Source organism: Takifugu flavidus, chromosome 19 (genome assembly GCF_003711565.1).
Source record: "Takifugu flavidus isolate HTHZ2018 chromosome 19, ASM371156v2, whole genome shotgun sequence".
NCBI classification, from domain to species: domain Eukaryota; kingdom Metazoa; phylum Chordata; class Actinopteri; order Tetraodontiformes; family Tetraodontidae; genus Takifugu; species Takifugu flavidus.
The window spans coordinates 3,174,510-3,191,896 of NC_079538.1; the positions used below are offsets into that span (position 1 = coordinate 3,174,510).

Below are 17,387 nucleotides of genomic sequence, written 5' to 3' on the forward strand. Positions count from 1 at the left end.
TCGTGTTTCTTTCTGCCGCCTGCGCCTCTTGGTATTTTTTTTCCAAAATCTTTGACAGTACCGTAAATGTAACCTTGCTCCAACTCAAGCCAGTAGTGTGTATCTGCTTTTGGGTTCTAGATTCATGTCTGCAGTTCGCCACAGAAGGTTCCTGAGGCAGATATCTCCAGATCACTGACAAACACACAGTACAGATGTGGGTTAAATAATTGGTGGGAGAAAATCCTGCTTGATCATTAGTAGTATGATGAATCAAGCAATAAGTGGGTGGAAGGGTCAAAGGTGAAGGGACACAGCTGTCAACGTACAGATATATCCAACCGTGCATCCCTAGTACTACAGATGGAGGTTAAAGGTTATCTCTACCGTGGTACTGGAACCCAGTGGTGGATGGAGGGGGCCACGTGGGAAATACCCAGCTGCCGTGGTGCTCCGCTCGGCTGTAAAACACAGGCGTCACCCTCAGCTCTCCACTCCTGTTCTCTGCTGATCTGATCTGGTCCAAAATCTGGTGTCAGCTACTTACAACTTCTTGGTGGTCTCGATGGCATCCCACATGGTTTTCATGATGTTGGAGGAGAGCCCATTGGAGGATTTTAAATAGCCAAAAGGCTGCAGGAGAGAGTGTGTAACTAACGGTGCTGTTACAAATGCTCCTAAATTCAGTCTTAATGTACTCACAAATGCCCTGTTGCTGTTGGGGGTTTGACTTTTCCAATTGTCCTTGAATCCAAGTCCTCTGCGTTGTCATCATCTTCCATGTGCTCCAATTCCTCCTCCTCTTCTTCTTCAGCATCAGGAATAAAGTCACTCTTCTCTGTCCGGGTCACTATCGGAATCGGTGCGCTTCCGCCCTTCGCACCTTACGCCTGCAGGAACAGAACGGAGCCATTAGGTCAGGATAATATCATAATTATTAACATATCATCAAACCATAGCGGGTTTCATAATCTGATATCAACATTGCAAGAATCACATGATTAATATGTATATTTAAAGGATGATTAGGACCAATTTGGAGTTTCAATAATTATAAGTTTGAACACTTTTCTTTAAATGAGGATCAAAGAAAGTTTAAAGGGAATAAAAGGGTTTCTCAAAGAAAGCATGAAATCTTTATACATTAAAATCTGGACCTTTTCTCCCTTTCACGCTCTTTGGCTCTCTGCGCGCGCTCCTCTGGGCAGCTGCCGTCCTCATCAGCTGCTGGCTCTGAGCCGGGTTCCTCGGAGTGGTGGCAGAATACTTCTTTAGCCAAATCACGGAGGTACTTCAAAGCCCTGCATGGAACCGTCACACAAATTCACGGAAAAATAAAGCAAAAGTATCGAGAGACACAATTTTTTACGCTAATGTAAAGTGATCTTAAGTGAGTAGAAGGCATTTCACCATTGAATAGAACATGTAATAACACCTTACTTACGCTTTAGCTGCGCTTCTCCTGCTGCGTCCTGCAGGTTGCATCTCCTCCTCGGGTTCTGTCTGAGCCTCTGGAACCAGTGAGTCTGGTTCCATTACCTGTGTCGGATGCCTCCTCACGTACTTCCTCTTCGGTGTTCCATTTTCCTGTGCTGTGATTTCCATCATCCCCACCTCCCTCAGCTGGGAGCCCATCAGGGCTGACCATCTTTCCGGTACAGGTTTTCGACCGGGTGTCTTTCTCGGCCTTCCTACCTTTCTAGGAGTTTCCTCCGAGATGTTTCCAGCAGAATCTTGAGCTGTTTTTGCGTTTCCATCTAGCTGACCTTCTGCAGACTGCAACTGCAGTGGAATCTTAGAGGAAGAGGATGATCTTCCTCGACCTCGGCCTCTTCCTCGGCCTCTTCCTCTCCCCCTTCCTCTCCTTCTTTCTCCTTCACTCCTTGGAGGTGTTTTTTGGCCCTGTGGTTTGTCTTGTTCAGTCTCATAGTCCAAATATTTCGAATTTTTCTTACGCTGTCTTGCTGTGGGGCTGGTCATTAATTCAGCAACCTCTTCTGGTCGCTTCCCCTGACCTGAAAGGAAACATGGTTTGTACCTTTGTAAAATCCAACATATCTGGAAAGGTTTCTTTTTAGTATTAATCAAAGATCATGGGTGCAAACAACAACCCCACCTTCGATCTGAAAACAACATTTCTGTATTTTGGAGCAAATATTTTGATCCCAACATGCCGGCCTGTCCGAGTAGTGGGGTTTTTAGAATCCTTCATACCTTGACCAGAGTCAGAGGGGGGAGTTGTGGGCCCATCCATCAGGTTGGTTGTTGTGTTGTTGCTGCGTTGTCAGGTGTCTCTTCATATGTTGATCAGTATTTTGTTGTCGACGGTGTTGTCAACTGTTCAAGCAACACGCAGAAATCAGGATAATTTTCCAGCTCTAAGATCTACTGTCAAAGGCATGAAGGAGGCAAAAGAAGCCAGATGTTCAATTCTTTACCTGTTGCTTGAATATATAATACAAACATATGGATTTACTTATAATTGGGTTCCTGGCGTGTATGGTGTGACTTCAAATGTTGATTTTAGTGCAGATCAGACATAATTGCTGACAAACATTAGACAACAAACATTTTGCAATACGCCGTCACATATTTCTAAAATGGATCAATAATATGTGAAAGGTCACGCAGTGCCAGCAATATTTCATCATAAGTGTCTTCATCCTCCTCCTCATTCACATATCAAATCGCTTTCACTTCAACCAGATTACGCGCTGTCAAGTGTAAATGAGAAAAAGATGAAACTTAATATCTACGTGGCGCTTGTAAAATCGACGCGTAGTTCAAGTGCCATTCATAAAGATTAGCGAACATTTAAGTAGTAAACTTCTCTTGACCGTTCTTCTAATCACCGTGGAAGCTAATGCCACATTAGCTAAGGCTAACTGGCTAAAGATGTAGTTTGCGGAACTTTCCTGGGTGGCGTTTATGACCACTACCTACTTTTTATAAAAATATGGTACTAAAATGTGACCCAGAAAAAGTGCACAGAAGCAGGTCCCTGTTCTCACCCTGCTCGTCATGGAGACTTTCTTCCCCGGTGGCGGAGGCAGAACCGCCTCGTCAACCAAGCCGAGGAGGCAGCAGCCGGTCACTGAGATCGAATCCCAGACTCTACTACCAGGAAAGACCCCGTAGAATATCACCGGTGGTGTGGATACAATTACATTCCTGCGTTTTTCTTTACCTGGTGTGAAAATACAAACGTTCCTGTCTATGTGTCACCGGTTTCAGGGTGCTGAGGATCACATTCCGCTAACAGCAGACCGCCATGTTTACTGTATGGGGACGCTGACCACACCGCCCCCTATCAACAGCGCCTGGAATTACACCAATGAACCGACGCTGCTGCGGGCCCAGGGCCGTACACAAGGGAGCGGGGTCAGGGCCCACAGAATCCAGTAATATTGTAAAGACTAATGCTTGTTCTTGCAAAAGAATAATCCTCTAAACATTAATTGTAATTTCCAAGTCCCCGTTTAGCATCATCTCAGTGACAGACTGGGCTCATCGTGAGTACTTTTCTGACATTTTTCCCTTAATATTTCTGGAATAAAACACGTCACATTAGCTGTTACAAAAGTTTCCACCTTACAGTATCTGAACTTGTGGGAACAAAAATTGAAAAGAATGTTTTCCCCCCAATATTCCGTGGTTACAGCAACACTGCTGGCACTACCAAATAGCAGCATATTCAATGCGCAGGTTATTAAAGTTGGGCTGGCAAAGACCAAGTGGAACATTAGGTGGTTTATTAACGTCTTCACAAATGACACAAGACTACTGACTCTGCCTATGTTCAGCAGACATTATATATGGTACGCTGTCTAACTAGCAACAAACAGGAAGTGAAAATTCCTCTTTTGGCACTAAAACACTATAATCTGACCTTGTATAATTATCATTAATAAATGAATAAAGAAGAGACTTCTTGTAGTCTTGTTGTCAAGGTGATGATGCGTGGCAATATGTTAGGTTCCTTAACTGTTGAGATCTACTTTTTTGCAGTCTGGTAACTGTGACACTGGATTATAGACAGAAGAGAATGAAACTGCACTTGTGCCAGTTTAAAAATGAAAAGTCTTTCCTGACCACAGTGATGTAAGAGCAGGAAGAGACGAGGTCAGAGAGACCCTGGGAGAACTGACCACTAGCTATCACAGCCTACGAGGAAACCGGACATTTCAAACCTTATCTAGCTAGAAAATGCACAAAATAAATTGTACATCAAAGAGATGTGAAGTATGAAGTTACACATACCATAATTGAGGCACAAAATCTTTTCAGACATTCTCACTTTCTAAAGAAAAAAAAGAAAAAAAAGGGAGAGTTGCTTCCTCTTTAAATGTTAACATAAGAAACCACAAAAGGTTACTCAAGACACGTGGGAACACAAAAAAAAACCACGTTTTCCACAGATCAGCACACAAACGGCTCTTCTTCACATCTTCGTCCTTCATCACTGAAAAGGTTTCCTCATTTAAAAAATAACTGCAGTTACTGTGTTGGCGAAGCTACTAAAATATGCATAAATCCCAATAGCGAATATTCCCAATATTCAATCAAAGATTGTTTATATTTCTGATCTTTTCATTAAGATCTTGGTCAATAAATCTGGCCATGCTTTAATCCCAGCTTCTAATGTAAATTCAATTCTAATTCTACACCCGTTGAGCTAATTATTAGAAATTCAACTTGTTTTTGCCCCTGATAGTCTTTTTGTTAAATGAATAAATGATGAAATATTACTGAACTCTGCTGTAATGAATTCAGACACTGAAGACTCGTGACAACAACACGGTCTCCCTCAGTAACATCTGCACTGGTGCATGATGGGAACTCAGATCTATTAAGCATCTCTGTGTCGACCTGATGAAGGTCAGTTGTTCAGTTTTCTCCACTGTTGATCTGTCGCTGCCTCCGATTGACCCGCTGAACCACCGTCGATGAAGGGAAATGCATCCTTGCTCTTTTCCTCAGCCTCCTCCACCTCCCTCCTCCTCCTCCAGTGTCGCTCCAGGGTCTTCCTCAGCCTTCTCCATCTGCTCTGGGTCGTACTCAGGCACCAGCTCTTCTTCTTTCTGGTTCATTTCCACCCACACGGATCCAGGTGGAGGCTCTAGCTGGATGTAGTGGAGCAGCTGCTGCTGGGGCTGGGCGTCCACCAATGGAGGGGGGTTCTGCTGATCCTGATGGAGATACTGGGTCTGGTGCTGGAGGTGATGCAGCGGCTGCAGGGGTTGCTGGAGCTGCTGATGGTGGGGACAGTGGTGATGAAGGTGACTGTGGTGGTACCGGTCCAACCCCTGCTTGGCCACATTATGCACAAAATCCCTGGACTGGTTCTTAAGGAACTTCTCAAACTTCTTGAAGGCTTTTTGTTTCGTCACAAACCAGTCCTGCATAGGGCAGAAATGCAAATGTTAGGAGAAAAACCTGCCGTGCATCACAGGACGGCGAGCAGAGCAGAACATCCGATACCTCCGAGTGGATAGAGTTGATGTGGTATTTGACTCCACTTTCAGAGTTGAACTCTTTATTGCAGATCAGACACCTGTACTTTCCTGCCTCAAATTCACCCTGAGATCACAGGAAATACCATCACTCGGAATGTCAGCCACAAAAAATTATTCATCAGACGTGTGAACAATCTTCAAGCGTCCCAGATCTACACCAGGCAGTTCCTGCTTCTGTCCACAGACCAGGGTCACTCAGGGATGTTTCAGAGTTAAAGAAAGATGCCGACGTACCTTCGTACACAGTCCCAGATGAGCCTTCAGCCCCGACGAGTCACCGACAACATAGCGAGCAACAACCCTGCAACAGTTACCAGCAGCTTCAGTTACAGAAGGAAATAACCCCAAAAGAAGACATTTTTAGAATATCCAGAAGATTATAAACTGACCATAAATAGGTCTTTTTGTTCCATTAACGGCACACATTAATCTGCAGTTCCACTGTCAAATGTTGGGAACATGTGATCAATAACTGATCACTGTTGATTCTCTGCATCAGTCTGTGGTCCAGCTCATGTTGGCAGACTTATCAAGACCAGTTAAAAGAACCCTCCAGAGATTTTGTGCGATGTCATCATGAAAACATGTGTTTCTTCCTAACAATGACTGTTTTTAGACTGCCAGATTAATAGAACGCTTTAGGCAGATTATTTTGAGGGTGTCTGTGGATCAATCTGATTAATCACAATTCAGACACGGGACCCAGCAATTCAAGTGTTCTTCATTCACATCAGAGATAAATGAAAGGTGGATAAAGGTGGGTAAAAAGTGGATGTACTGTGCACATTTCTGTACAGCAGAGCTCCCAGGCCAGACTGGAGCCTGCAGGCAGCTCAGGGGGACTTCAGTGAATACCTGCTCCCTCTCTTTCCCACTTCCTAAACCCCTGAAGTGGGTCAGCAGCTTTAATTTTCTGTCACTGTTATTCCATTAATGCATTTATATATTTTTTATGGCCCTTTTGAGTTTAAGATGAAGCATCTTCTACCTGGTTGGGACATTTGACCTTCCTCCGCAGCTTCACCTCATTCTCCACTTCCTCAGCACATCTTGGCTGAAGGCGGGCAGGCCGGCCCGGGGGGCGTACTTCAACTACGAGACATAAAACGTGTACGAGCACAACAGAATGTCCCGCGTCTGTCCTTCCAGATGTCCTCACCTTTTTATCATCAGGCACCAGGTCCGACTGAAACTTCCTCTTGGGCCAGTCTTTGGGCAGCTCATTGTTGGCGATCTCAGCCAGGTGAAAGTTGGCCACCTGGGCCGAGGCTCGCTGCACCCGACCACTGGCCGTCCTCTCCGGGTTGGCCTCACTCTGAGCATTCTGGGCCTCATCTTCATCGCTCTTCAGCGGCATCTGTGAAGGTGTTGGGTGGAAGAGAGAAAATAGCATCCATACATTATTATATCATTCTCATTTGTTACTTTATATTCACTGTTTTTTTAATGTTGTGTTGATTAGGTAAATACTGTCATATAAAAAGGATATTTGGTTACTGGCATCACTTATTTCACTATCATTTTACGGCAATTACCATTTATAACACCACTTCTATTGCTGTTTTAATTGTAAATGGTGGTAGAAGTGGTGCAAGTAATGACAGAAACCCGGGTTGATGTCATTTAAATTGGAATTCTCACACTATATTATTACTTATCTTTCATGCACTTCTTGGACCTTCAGTCCTCATACCTCCTGCCATACCTCCTACAGAATTTATTTGGATTACATACATTTGGAAATAAGCAGAGTCCTGCAGAGCGCTGACTTATTATTATTCCGTTTACAGGAATCACTGAACTACTGCTCATAAGTAGTCAGATCTTTGTAACTGAAGGTGAAAATCCCATTGTGACGTCGCTGACCTGGTCTTGAAGCTATTTGCATGTGCCTGAGAGCACAAGTGGCGTTGGGTGCTGTGACTCACAGGAGCGTGCTCCGATCTCAGGTGATACTCCAGACCCGCTTTGGACTTGTAGGGTTTCCCACAGTGGGAGCAGTTGAGCAGCAGCTTCTCCAGCTCAGACTCCTGCTTCCCACACTTCCTCATGTGGTACACGTATCCATGATGCTGCTGAATGCCGCGTTGCAGCCCTGACAGAAAAGTTGAAGGTTGGAGCTCCTCATCCTGATGCATCTCACCACAAACAGCTAGTTTACCTCTTTGGAGCATTTTAACTTTCCGAGTCTCTTCAGGATTTTGCGTAGTTTCTCTTTGATCACACGATCGTCCAGGTCCTTGGCGTCATTTGACAAGGGCTAAAACCAGTTTTAATGAAACTATTAGGAGAGAAAGAGTGAAATAGAAGAGGTCTGGAGGTCTGACGGTCGTTACCAGGTGGCTGTGGTCGGCCATGATGTGATACTTCATCCCTGTGGACGACTTCAGCTGCTTCCCACAGTGCTGGCAGGTAAAAGGTTGCTGCACATCAGGTTAAATAAAAAGACAAACTTAATCACCAGCTAATTAAATCACCAATTCTTAAAAGGCCTCCCTAAAAAGGCCTTATTTGAATAAATGTGGGCTGATGTTTGTGTTAGCGGCTCAAGCTCTGATTCTCTGTAGTGTTTGGCTGCTCAGGGCTCACCTGTCTGCAGTTCTCCATGTGCTTCTTCAGACCTTCAACCGTCTTCCTGCTCACACTTTTACACTTTGGACAACTGACTCTGCCTTTGGCCACAATCTGGATTTGCCAGCGCTCCTCCTCACTTCCTGGAAAAGCAAAAAGGAGAAAGTTGTTTTTTGAGCGATAATGTTGGGGGAATTTTTGGAATTCGTGAAGTCGTAACACGTGTTCCCTCTCTCCACCTGCAGGGTAGGTAGGAGGATCCTTTTTGATGGAGCTGACGGGGGGTTTCTGCTCATCGCTCCGATGCAGTGTGGACCCTTCACAAACACCGGCTCCATGCAAACCTGAAATAACATACCGATCCAGTTCCTGTCATTTAATCTAAAAAATAAAAGCATGTGGCGAGGAGAGAAAAAGAAATAACACTGGTAAATTCAGATTCTTTATTTTTTGCTCAGGTCAACTTTATTGTCCAGCAACACATTTATATATTCTTGGATGGCTTTCACATGACACACATGTGAGACTCTTTCATGTGTTTGTGTATGTGTGTGTGTGTGATGTGATGAAAGCCATCCAGTGTTTCTGTGTTGTTTTGAGGCACATGACATGTCTACTAATGATGGTGGGATGGTTGATGACCACCAAAGCAATCAGGACAAAACAGTGAGGGTTTTACTTACGAGGTTGTCTGACCCCTGGAGGCCAAGAGGAGTCAGGAGGGGGGCTCTGCTCCACAGATCCTCTCTGGACTTTCTTCATGTTCAACTCTACACAGAACAAACAGAGAATGAGGTCACTCAATGAGCGTTGGACCAAAATACAGTTTGAAAACTATTAATTAATAATAGAAGTCTTTCAAATGAAATGCTGATTGATAAGAGCCCACCAGGTCTCCATATGTGCTCTCGGTCTCTGCTGGTCTCACTCCAGGTTTGGTCCTGGTTTTGACCGGATCCCCAGACCTGCTCTGTCCCCGAGGAGCCCTGACCCCCTGCTGGATCTCTGTCTGCACCCCAAGCCTGATTGTGGCCTTCGTCTCCATCAGACACCCAGTCCTCCACAGGACCTTGTTCCTGACACACCACCCATACTGTTTCACACGTCTTGTTCTTGGCTCCTGCCAGGAATCCATGTCTGGTCTGGAGGGAAGTGACCTACCCGGTCCCTGCCGGAGTTCCACATCTGGTCCTGGGTTTGATCTCCACCTGTGGCCACGGGGTTCCTCCTGTCCTTCCTGATGTTACAGTTCTTACCCTGAGGCAGGTGCTGCTTTTTGCTTGTCTCTGGACCCTGAGTCCACACATTTTTTGCCCTCAGTCTTGGAGAGAGCCGCGGAGTAGGTGGAGCCATTGACCCAGGGTCAGTCCCATTAGAAAGTCCTCCTGATGACTTCACCGAGCAGCTGCTGGTGGGGTGATCTACTGCTTCTGTGGCAAGATCGTTGAACCTGTTTCAGAGAAAATGTATCCAATTTTTATTATTGTTTCAAAGTTATGAGGTGACTTCTTGAAGTTTCTCACCTGAACAGTCTATCTGCGGCTCATCGGGTGTTTCTTACTTTTTTTGCCGTAAGGTCTTTTCATCTTTAGAGGCTCGTGGGATTGAGGCTCATCATTCTGCAGGACAGAAATAGATGATGCCTCTAACCGGCCAGTTTCACAACAGCAAAACAGCATATTCAGTGAACGAGTTCATCCTTACTTTGACTAATCCAACTGAATTCAGTTCACAGGTTCTCTGTGGCATCCGTTTAGAAGCTGCAGGAGAAACTAAATTGACGTAAAAAGGGCAAAAATACATGTATGAAAACTAACGGTTTGATTACCTGGACACGGTTCACCACTTTTAGATTGTGACTTGACACATTTCTTCTTTCTGAGCACATATAATGGTGACATATCCTCCCCGCTGTGAGAAGGGTCCATTCCAGGTGCACAAACACCATGTGGAAGCTATGGCTGTAAAAACAGGACAGAAAACATCGACATACGTGACCTCTTCTGCTGCAACAGATGTGCTCTTCTGCTGACCAGCTGACAGAAATAAAATAAATATAACACATGCAACCCTTGATTTGTCTCATACAAAGTTTTCCTGTCACAACGGGAAAAAAAATCTACAATTTCCACATGAGTAACTTTCAACAAACACAAGTGAACTGCTGTATGTATATTTTCAACTTTTGTTCCTGTTTAGAATCAATGTTATTTCTTTATAACTTCTGCACAGAGATTGGTTCCTGAAAAAACTGCGTGAAATATTACCATCACGCAGGACGTTTAACTGCAAATCTATCCGTGGGGAAATCACAGAATACACAAGATGAGGATAGAACAGTCAAAAGAGAAGTACTCGTTTTTGCAGTATCCCCATTAAACTGTTATTCCCGAGCTGGAGCGCACACACTTGAATCCACCATCATTGAAAGCGAACAAATTTTTATGTTTTTTTTATGACGTCAGACATAAAAACGAGTCGGACACTGCAGTTTAAACAAATCTGGTGTTGGCTAGTTAACCTGCTGCTCCCTGGTTTCCATTGTTTCCTGGCGGTTGGAGAAATACAGTGGTGACCGACGAAGCCTACCGTCCTACAGCTCACTCCCCCTGGAAGCACCCACTGCCTCCATGTCGTTCAGTCTGGCCTCCTCTGTCGCCTTCCCTTCCGGCAGCGAAACCCCTAGGAGAGGCTAACGTCCAGGAAGGCCGGGGCGGCTGTTAGGAACACTCCGGCGTTCAAGTTCGTGTCGATAGGAGGCAGACGAATCTCCACGCTGCTTCTGGCTGATGTGCAGCAGAATACAACACTCTCCCTGCTGCATCTGCTGTTGCCTTAACGGTCTGTCGTTAATTCAGCTACTCTTCCATGACCGACGTGGTTTCAACAAGTGTGAGGCGCAAGAAATGGAGGGAGTACTGGTAGGAATTACGTAATTTTTTGTAAGGTTATCTGTGCATGGAGGGATATATATTCATCTGTGGGTGGAAATTGAAACCTCTTAAAAAGTGAACTTAGAATATCCTGAAATGTAAGCTGCCATTTTCCGTTGGTTGGGCCCTTTGCAGCTAGACTTGTTTATCAGTCAGTAGCTGCCAAAGCGACGTAATAATGCAACGTCACAATAATGCGACGCAGTGTTGAAATGTTTCATGATGCAAATAAAGCACACGTCGTCTCTCCTCGTGTGTAATTTGGGCTTGGTCGCATTAGAAAAAGAGCAAAGATTATATTTAGTGGTCAGAAATACGAGCAGACGTTGAAGGCAGCAGCAGCCAGCAGGTGGGCGTGTCCTCCCGCGAGCAGTCTTCCGGTGAGAGGTCGACAGCATCAGCGGGCAGTCAACATTTTCATTAAAGTGATCCAACTTTGGCCAGATTTCAGCACTATTGAACACGTTTTCATGTTTAATTTCTACGAATTTACCTGTAATCTTGGGCCAAAAATCAACGTGAGTGGTTTTTAGATTTAATAAAAGAAGGTTTTTTTTATGAAAGATTTTTTCTCTACAGTCTATCGCTTGGCAGTTTTAAAACACAAATTTTGTTGAATTTTTTTATGCTGTCATCCTCCATCTGTGTTCATGTTTATCATCATTGCACTTACTCTGTAATGTCATCAACAGGAAAGTAAAGGCCAGTCACATCCAGGAAGGAGCTCTGTTTTCTCTGGTAAGTGTGTGGCAGATCAGCCAGGAGGACTTCAAGGACATTATCATCCAGGAACGTAAGTAAAAATGATGAATAAAGACGTGAAACCCTTGTTGGTGTGAGGCTGTAAACGTTCCCGTTTTTCTGTTTAGTTTGGGATGTTTCTGCTGTGTTGTGGGTGGGACTCCATGTTCTAGGGCTGATGTTCATGTTATCTCTTCATTTAATTAAATTTGCCTCCATCTTTTTTTTTCTCTGTAAACAGATGGACCACACCACTGGTGAGCGCACAAATCATTTCATAAACCCACAACATACCAGCTGTGATGCTTTAAGTATACACAGAATAAAATAAAGCTCCATTACACCTGAAGATAAATGCAATGTTTTATGTTTGTAATATTATAAATCAGCTTTTAGAACACGAATGACAATGAAAACTGAACCTCCTCAATAAAATCATTTTCCTGTCAAAACTAAACTGACATTTTAGTTTGAAGCAGACACAGGGGGGGCGTGGGTGACATTTAGGATGGGTGTGTATTCTTGAAGAAAATAATCAACAAAATGAGCAAAAATCTGTGTTTTCCAAAGCCTCACCGCTGCATCTCACATCCAGCCAAACGGCCTTCTCTGTTTTTAGTGACTTGGAAAAAGTTTTATGTCCACCTGGCGGGCTGCACTGGTGGGGCTCATCTTCACATTGTGGACCTCCTGAAACAGCTGAACCAGAGTGAGGTTTTCTCTCCAGAAGAAAGTGATGACATCGTGGTTTTCTGTCCTGTGAGGTCACACATTAGGACTGACATCTCTGTAGCCTTGGAGACTGTTCCAGGTAACCCTTCTTTGTGTCCTGCTCCTCTTATTTGTATGATTTTCAACCAACAATTTGGAACATTGTGTGTTTTCTTGACTGCGAACAGAATAAAACCTGACCGTCTGCAACTCCTTCTTCCTTCCAGCCTTGAAACCGACAATCCTGGTGGTGCTGCATCACACCTTTGACCCTAATTCTGTTGAAGCTGACAGCAAGAGGCAGGTGTGCAACCGCCTCCCAGACCTCCTGCTCACCCTGGACTGTCTTTTCAACGAGGGCAAACTCCTCAGCAGCAAACACAATAAAGTGGCTTACATGGAGATCATCAAGCTCATCGCCACATCTTACCAGGGTTACGCTAATAAGGTAAAGATGGCACATTTCCTGCCACTGTCTCCTCTTAAATGCTTCTGTTTCACACTAATCTTTGTCCTCCGTACTCCTGCCTGCTTTCTGGACATCACTCTTTATGGTAAGCCATGAACTCCTGACTCAGATAAATTCAGTCACTCTGGATGTAAATATTGAAACAACAGCATTTCTTTGGACGTTGACAGTCTTTAATCCATGTACTGCATCAAACAACTCTAATTTAGCTATTTTTCCACTTCATTTTAGGGTTGCCATTCAACAGAGGATTAAATTTGTGATTTTAGTTACTATTATAGCTGTATTTTTTGTTGTTGTGATTACTTCATTAGTACTTGTTTAACAGTTAGCTAAACAGATCACAGCTTCCCTTAAATGTGTGTAGATTAAAGGGAAAATGCTGCACACAAACCTTCATTAAAACTGGAGCCACAACTGTCGAAGGTTGACTTTAATCAACTGTTTGATGGATTTTGCTGCAAAAACGTTAAACACAAATAAATCGTCCTGATTACGTCATGATTGTGTGAACTGTGTGAACATTTGTTTCCTTTGTTCAAACCAGCAGCTCTATTTTCATTATTCTATTAGATTTAGATTAATGACCAAAAGGATATCTGGCTCCCTCCTCTGGCAGTAGCAGGAATTACAGCTCTTTTCATAAAATACAAAATTAAGATTGTTTTTTCTCCCCTGGCGGTAATGGCATGGCCATCCAAACATCGCCTGTCTTCCAGTAGATGTAATTGTTTAACTTTATCCTGTTTTAAACGCGTTTCAACGCGTCACCTCTGATTCGCTGGCCGCTCCTCTTCCTTTTCTGTGGTGCCGAACGCGCCTCCAGCCGTTAAAACGAAAGTGAAAGGGTCCTCTGCAGAGATCAAACGTGGATTCGTGTTGCGTGAGTACAGAAAGTCATTCGTAAACAAAGTAAGCGTTATTAATTAACTATTCGATCCGAAAGAAATCAGATTATTAAGCTTGATTTGATAATTCTTATGTGTGAATAAGACATGACTGGGGGCAGGAGACCCTGCAGGACCTCACTTTGGTCGTCTTGGGCGAGGTCACTTGCAGAAAACTTACTTTCTGTTTTTGAATCTTGGTTTCAGGGATCCTGCCCTCTGATCATTGCTCCTATTTTCTTTGCCAGTCTAAGCTTTTTCAGTAGCAATCTCACTGGTGAATTATTTACAGGTAGTTTTGGGAGCTCAAAATTCTTGGTTTTGTTCCTTTTCTGAGCTGATTGCGTCTTTTCTTTCCCCAACAGAGACATGGAGAATCTTGGTGAGGAAACCCTTTCAGCTCATAAGGTTTTAAACGATGTGCATTAAATGTCATGAATTGAATCATTTTGACTTGAAAATGCATCTGTGATTTGAATACTTCATGAGAAGAGAACATGTTTTCATGTCACCTATATTAACTTCTATCTTTGATTCTAATGAGCGTTACACTAACTTTTAAACACTGATTAACTATATAATGATTCCAGGCATGAACAAAATAATCGGGTCAAAGGCCAAAGGTAACGGTTTAACATAAGAGTGGAGGAAATGTGATTTTTCTGCTACATGGACAAATGTCAGGTGGTTTATAGAGACTTTTGAGCAATTTGGTATTTTACTGATTGTGATGTTTGTGGACCAATTTCAGTTTTAACATATTAAGCTTTGCCTGTTTAAAGTTATTTATATTTACATTTGACTTTTAATTCAAAACTACCGTACATTTACACTGTTTCACCTCAGTCTAAACTAAGTGTTTCCCACTGGTTCATGTCTGCATGATTTCCATCATCAGGTGAAAGTTCAAAGCTGCTCAGGTTGATTTTCCAATAACACACTTCTTCCTTTCTCTCTTCAGTATCTGGAACAAAGTTCTTTGTCTGCGTGGCTTCAGAAACAAAAAACGCTCACATGGAATGGGTTTCCAAAATGAAACGTGTTGGACACACTGAAGTGAACATTCAGGAAGATGCAGATTATTATTTGGTTTTCTGTCCAGTCAGATACGAATGAAAACAGAAATTGACGAGGCCCTGGAGGGACTCCCAGGTAGCAACTTAAGTGTGAATGTGATGGAACTAAATGTAACATGAAGATTCAAAGTTGTTAAAGCAGAAGTGAAAGTCAAACTTACCTTGCTGAGTCACCCTGGTCTTTTCTATGTCTCCAGATAATAAAGCAGTAATTCTGGTGGTGATGCATCACACCTTTGATCCTGATCTGGTGATTGTAGAGAGCAGATTACAGGAGCTCCCTAGAAACGTCCGCCTCACTGTCGACTCCCTGTTCTATCAAGGCAGGCTCCTCGGGTGTGAACCGCAACGATATTGCCTGGAATCAGATCCAGAAAACTTTCAACATTCCTATTCCTGAAGTAAACACAAAATGTTGATGAAGGTGTGTGCAGGAAGTTGTCTCAGTCCATTAATAACACTCATTTTGTCATTTCAGCCATCCTCAACGAAGGCAGTGTGTTTAACTGTGAGTATTATTTACACTGGATCCTCATACCTGAAAGACCTCTGTCACCCTACTGGGTCATGGCACCTAACCCTCACCCTAACCCTAACCCTAACCCTAAACCTTACTTCCTTCAGACTGCATTTCAGTTCCTTCTGTACTCTGCTGAGCTCAGCAAGGTCTCCAGTAATGAAGGCCCTCTTCTTCTCGTTCAAAAGGGCCTTCAGGGCCTTCACTTGTCACCCATGCTTTGTTGTTTGGGTAACAGTGCACCTAAAAGTCATGAATTGAATCATTGACTTGAAAATGCATCTGTGATTTGAATACTTCATGAGAAGAGAACATGTTTTCATGTCACCTATATTTAACTTCTATCTTTGATTGTAATGAGCGTTACACTAACTTTTAAACACTGATTAACTATATAATGATTCCAGGCATGAACAAAATAATCGGGTCAAAGGCCAAAGGTAACGGTTTAACATAAGAGTGGAGGAAATGTGATTTTTCTGCTACATGGACAAATGTCAGGTGGCTTATAGAGACTTTTGAGTAATTTGGTATTTTACTGATTGTGATGTTTATTTACGAATTTCAATATATTGCTTTGCTTGTTTAAAGTTATTTATATTTACATTTGACTTTTAATTCAAAACTACATTTACACTGTATTTCACCTCAGTCTAAACTAAGTGTTTCCCACTGGTTCATGTCTGCATGATTTCCATCATCAGGTGAAAGTTCAAAGCTGCTCAGGTTGATTTTCCAATAACACACCTTCTTCCTTTCTCTCTTCAGTATCTGGAACAAAGTTCTTTGTCTGCGTGGCTTCTGAAACAAAAAACACTCACATGGAATGGGTTTCCAAAATGAAACGTGTTGGACACACTGAAGTGAACATTCAGGAAGATGCAGATTATTATTTGGTTTTCTGTCCAGTCAAATCCCGAATCAAAACAGACATTGACGAGGCCCTGGAGGGACTCCCAGGTAGCAACTTAAGTGTGAATGTGATGGAACTAAATGTAACATGAAGATTCAAAGTTATTAAAGCAGAAGTGAAAGTGAAACTTACCTTGCTGAGTCACCCTGGTCTTTTCTATGTCTCCAGATAATAAAGCAGTAATTCTGGTGGTGATGCATCACACCTTTGATCCTGATCTGGTGATTGTAGAGAGCAGATTACAGGAGCTCCCTAGAAACGTCCGCCTCACTGTCGACTCCCTGTTCTATCAAGGCAGGCTCCTCGGGTGTAACCGCAACGATATTGCCTGGAATCAGATCCAGAAAACTTTCAACATTCCTATTCCTGAAGTAAACACAAAATGTTGATGAAGGTTGTGCAGGAAGTTGTCTCAGTCCATTAATAACGATCATTTTTGTCATTTCAGCCATCCTCAACGAAGGCAGTGTTTTGACTGTGAGTATTATTTATACCTGGATCCTCATACCTGAAAGACCTCTGAAGGCGTCACCATGCTGCTTTTCTTTATCCAGGTCCGGTGAACCATAAGGAACTGATGGCAGTCATCGCTGTTGGTATTTTGTTGGTGATTCTTGTCATTGTTATTGTCAATTCCACGGCTGGTAAAGGTCAGACGGCCGGTGGTGTCGGGAAACGTCCAAACCTTATTCAAGGACAAAGGACACAGTAGAGACACCAACCTCAAGAAGCTGTAGTAATTAAGATCTCTGTGACAGGACGGATATTTAGGATGTGTCCTGGTGCACGTTTAATCACCAGAATTTGAACTGTGTGATGTTTTTGAATCTAAAATATTGGATTCTAGAATTAGGAATTGTTACATTTTACAAATTTACACGTCACTTCCTGGTTGTGAGGAAGTACCGGTATTCACATAATAAAGAACTTCTTGATTTGATTCATCGTGTCTTCGGTCTTCTTCTTCAGTCATTATAACGTAACGATAACATTAATCATTTGCCAACAATCCCCAAGACTCGGAACAGACTGGAGCCGAGCAAACAGAACTAAAGCTGACTGGGACGGTGGAAC

The 17,387-nt window shown here is 43.2% G+C and overlaps 1 protein-coding gene, 3 long non-coding RNA genes and 1 pseudogene across 6 annotated transcripts; 2 read left to right on the plus strand and 3 right to left on the minus strand.

Annotated features, from left to right (window-relative positions):
* Nucleotides 1-399: 399 nt before the first annotated feature.
* On the minus strand, nt 400-807 carry LOC130516600 (uncharacterized). The gene is made up of 3 exons (XR_008947532.1): nt 682-807; nt 527-612; nt 400-440 (listed from the first exon to the last, which is right to left on the minus strand). It is a non-coding gene; the product is annotated as an uncharacterized LOC130516600 (long non-coding RNA).
* Nucleotides 808-1,175: 368 nt separating this feature from the next.
* On the minus strand, nt 1,176-3,460 carry LOC130516341 (uncharacterized). Its single transcript, XR_008947439.1, has 4 exons — nt 2,991-3,460; nt 2,194-2,316; nt 1,424-1,994; nt 1,176-1,280 (listed from the first exon to the last, which is right to left on the minus strand). It is a non-coding gene; the product is annotated as an uncharacterized LOC130516341 (long non-coding RNA).
* A 254-nt stretch (nt 3,461-3,714) lies between these two features.
* On the minus strand, nt 3,715-10,907 carry LOC130516338 (zinc finger protein 512-like; annotated as a pseudogene).
* A 1,096-nt stretch (nt 10,908-12,003) lies between these two features.
* LOC130516327 (uncharacterized) lies at nt 12,004-13,421 on the plus strand. Of its 3 annotated transcripts, none has more exons than XM_057017377.1 (3): nt 12,004-12,551; nt 12,679-13,005; nt 13,152-13,421. In XM_057017377.1, the coding sequence occupies exons 1-3, from the start codon at nt 12,284-12,286 to the stop codon at nt 13,181-13,183; spliced, it is 627 nt and encodes a 208-aa protein (XP_056873357.1). In that variant the 5' UTR covers nt 12,004-12,283; the 3' UTR covers nt 13,184-13,421. The 3 variants fall into 3 exon arrangements, with proteins under 3 accessions (XP_056873357.1, XP_056873359.1, XP_056873358.1); XM_057017379.1 differs by having other exon boundaries at nt 12,679-12,899; nt 13,011-13,421; XM_057017378.1 differs by having other exon boundaries at nt 12,679-12,899; nt 13,168-13,421.
* Nucleotides 13,422-13,859: 438 nt separating this feature from the next.
* On the plus strand, nt 13,860-15,278 carry LOC130516347 (uncharacterized). The gene is made up of 4 exons (XR_008947450.1): nt 13,860-14,099; nt 14,173-14,215; nt 14,769-14,959; nt 15,081-15,278. It is a non-coding gene; the product is annotated as an uncharacterized LOC130516347 (long non-coding RNA).
* The last annotated feature ends 2,109 nt before the right edge of the window (nt 15,279-17,387 follow it).

Bases quoted from the DNA above. Each gene is read 5' to 3' on its own strand.
- LOC130516327 (XM_057017377.1), top strand. From the start codon at position 12,284: ATGAGCAAAAATCTGTGTTTTCCAAAGCCTCACCGCTGCATCTCACAT. The intron at 12,552-12,678 runs GTAACCCTTCTT...TCTTCCTTCCAG, and splicing joins AGCCTTGGAGACTGTTCCAG to CCTTGAAACCGACAATCCTG. The intron at 13,006-13,151 runs GTAAGCCATGAA...ACTTCATTTTAG, and splicing joins TCTGGACATCACTCTTTATG to GGTTGCCATTCAACAGAGGA.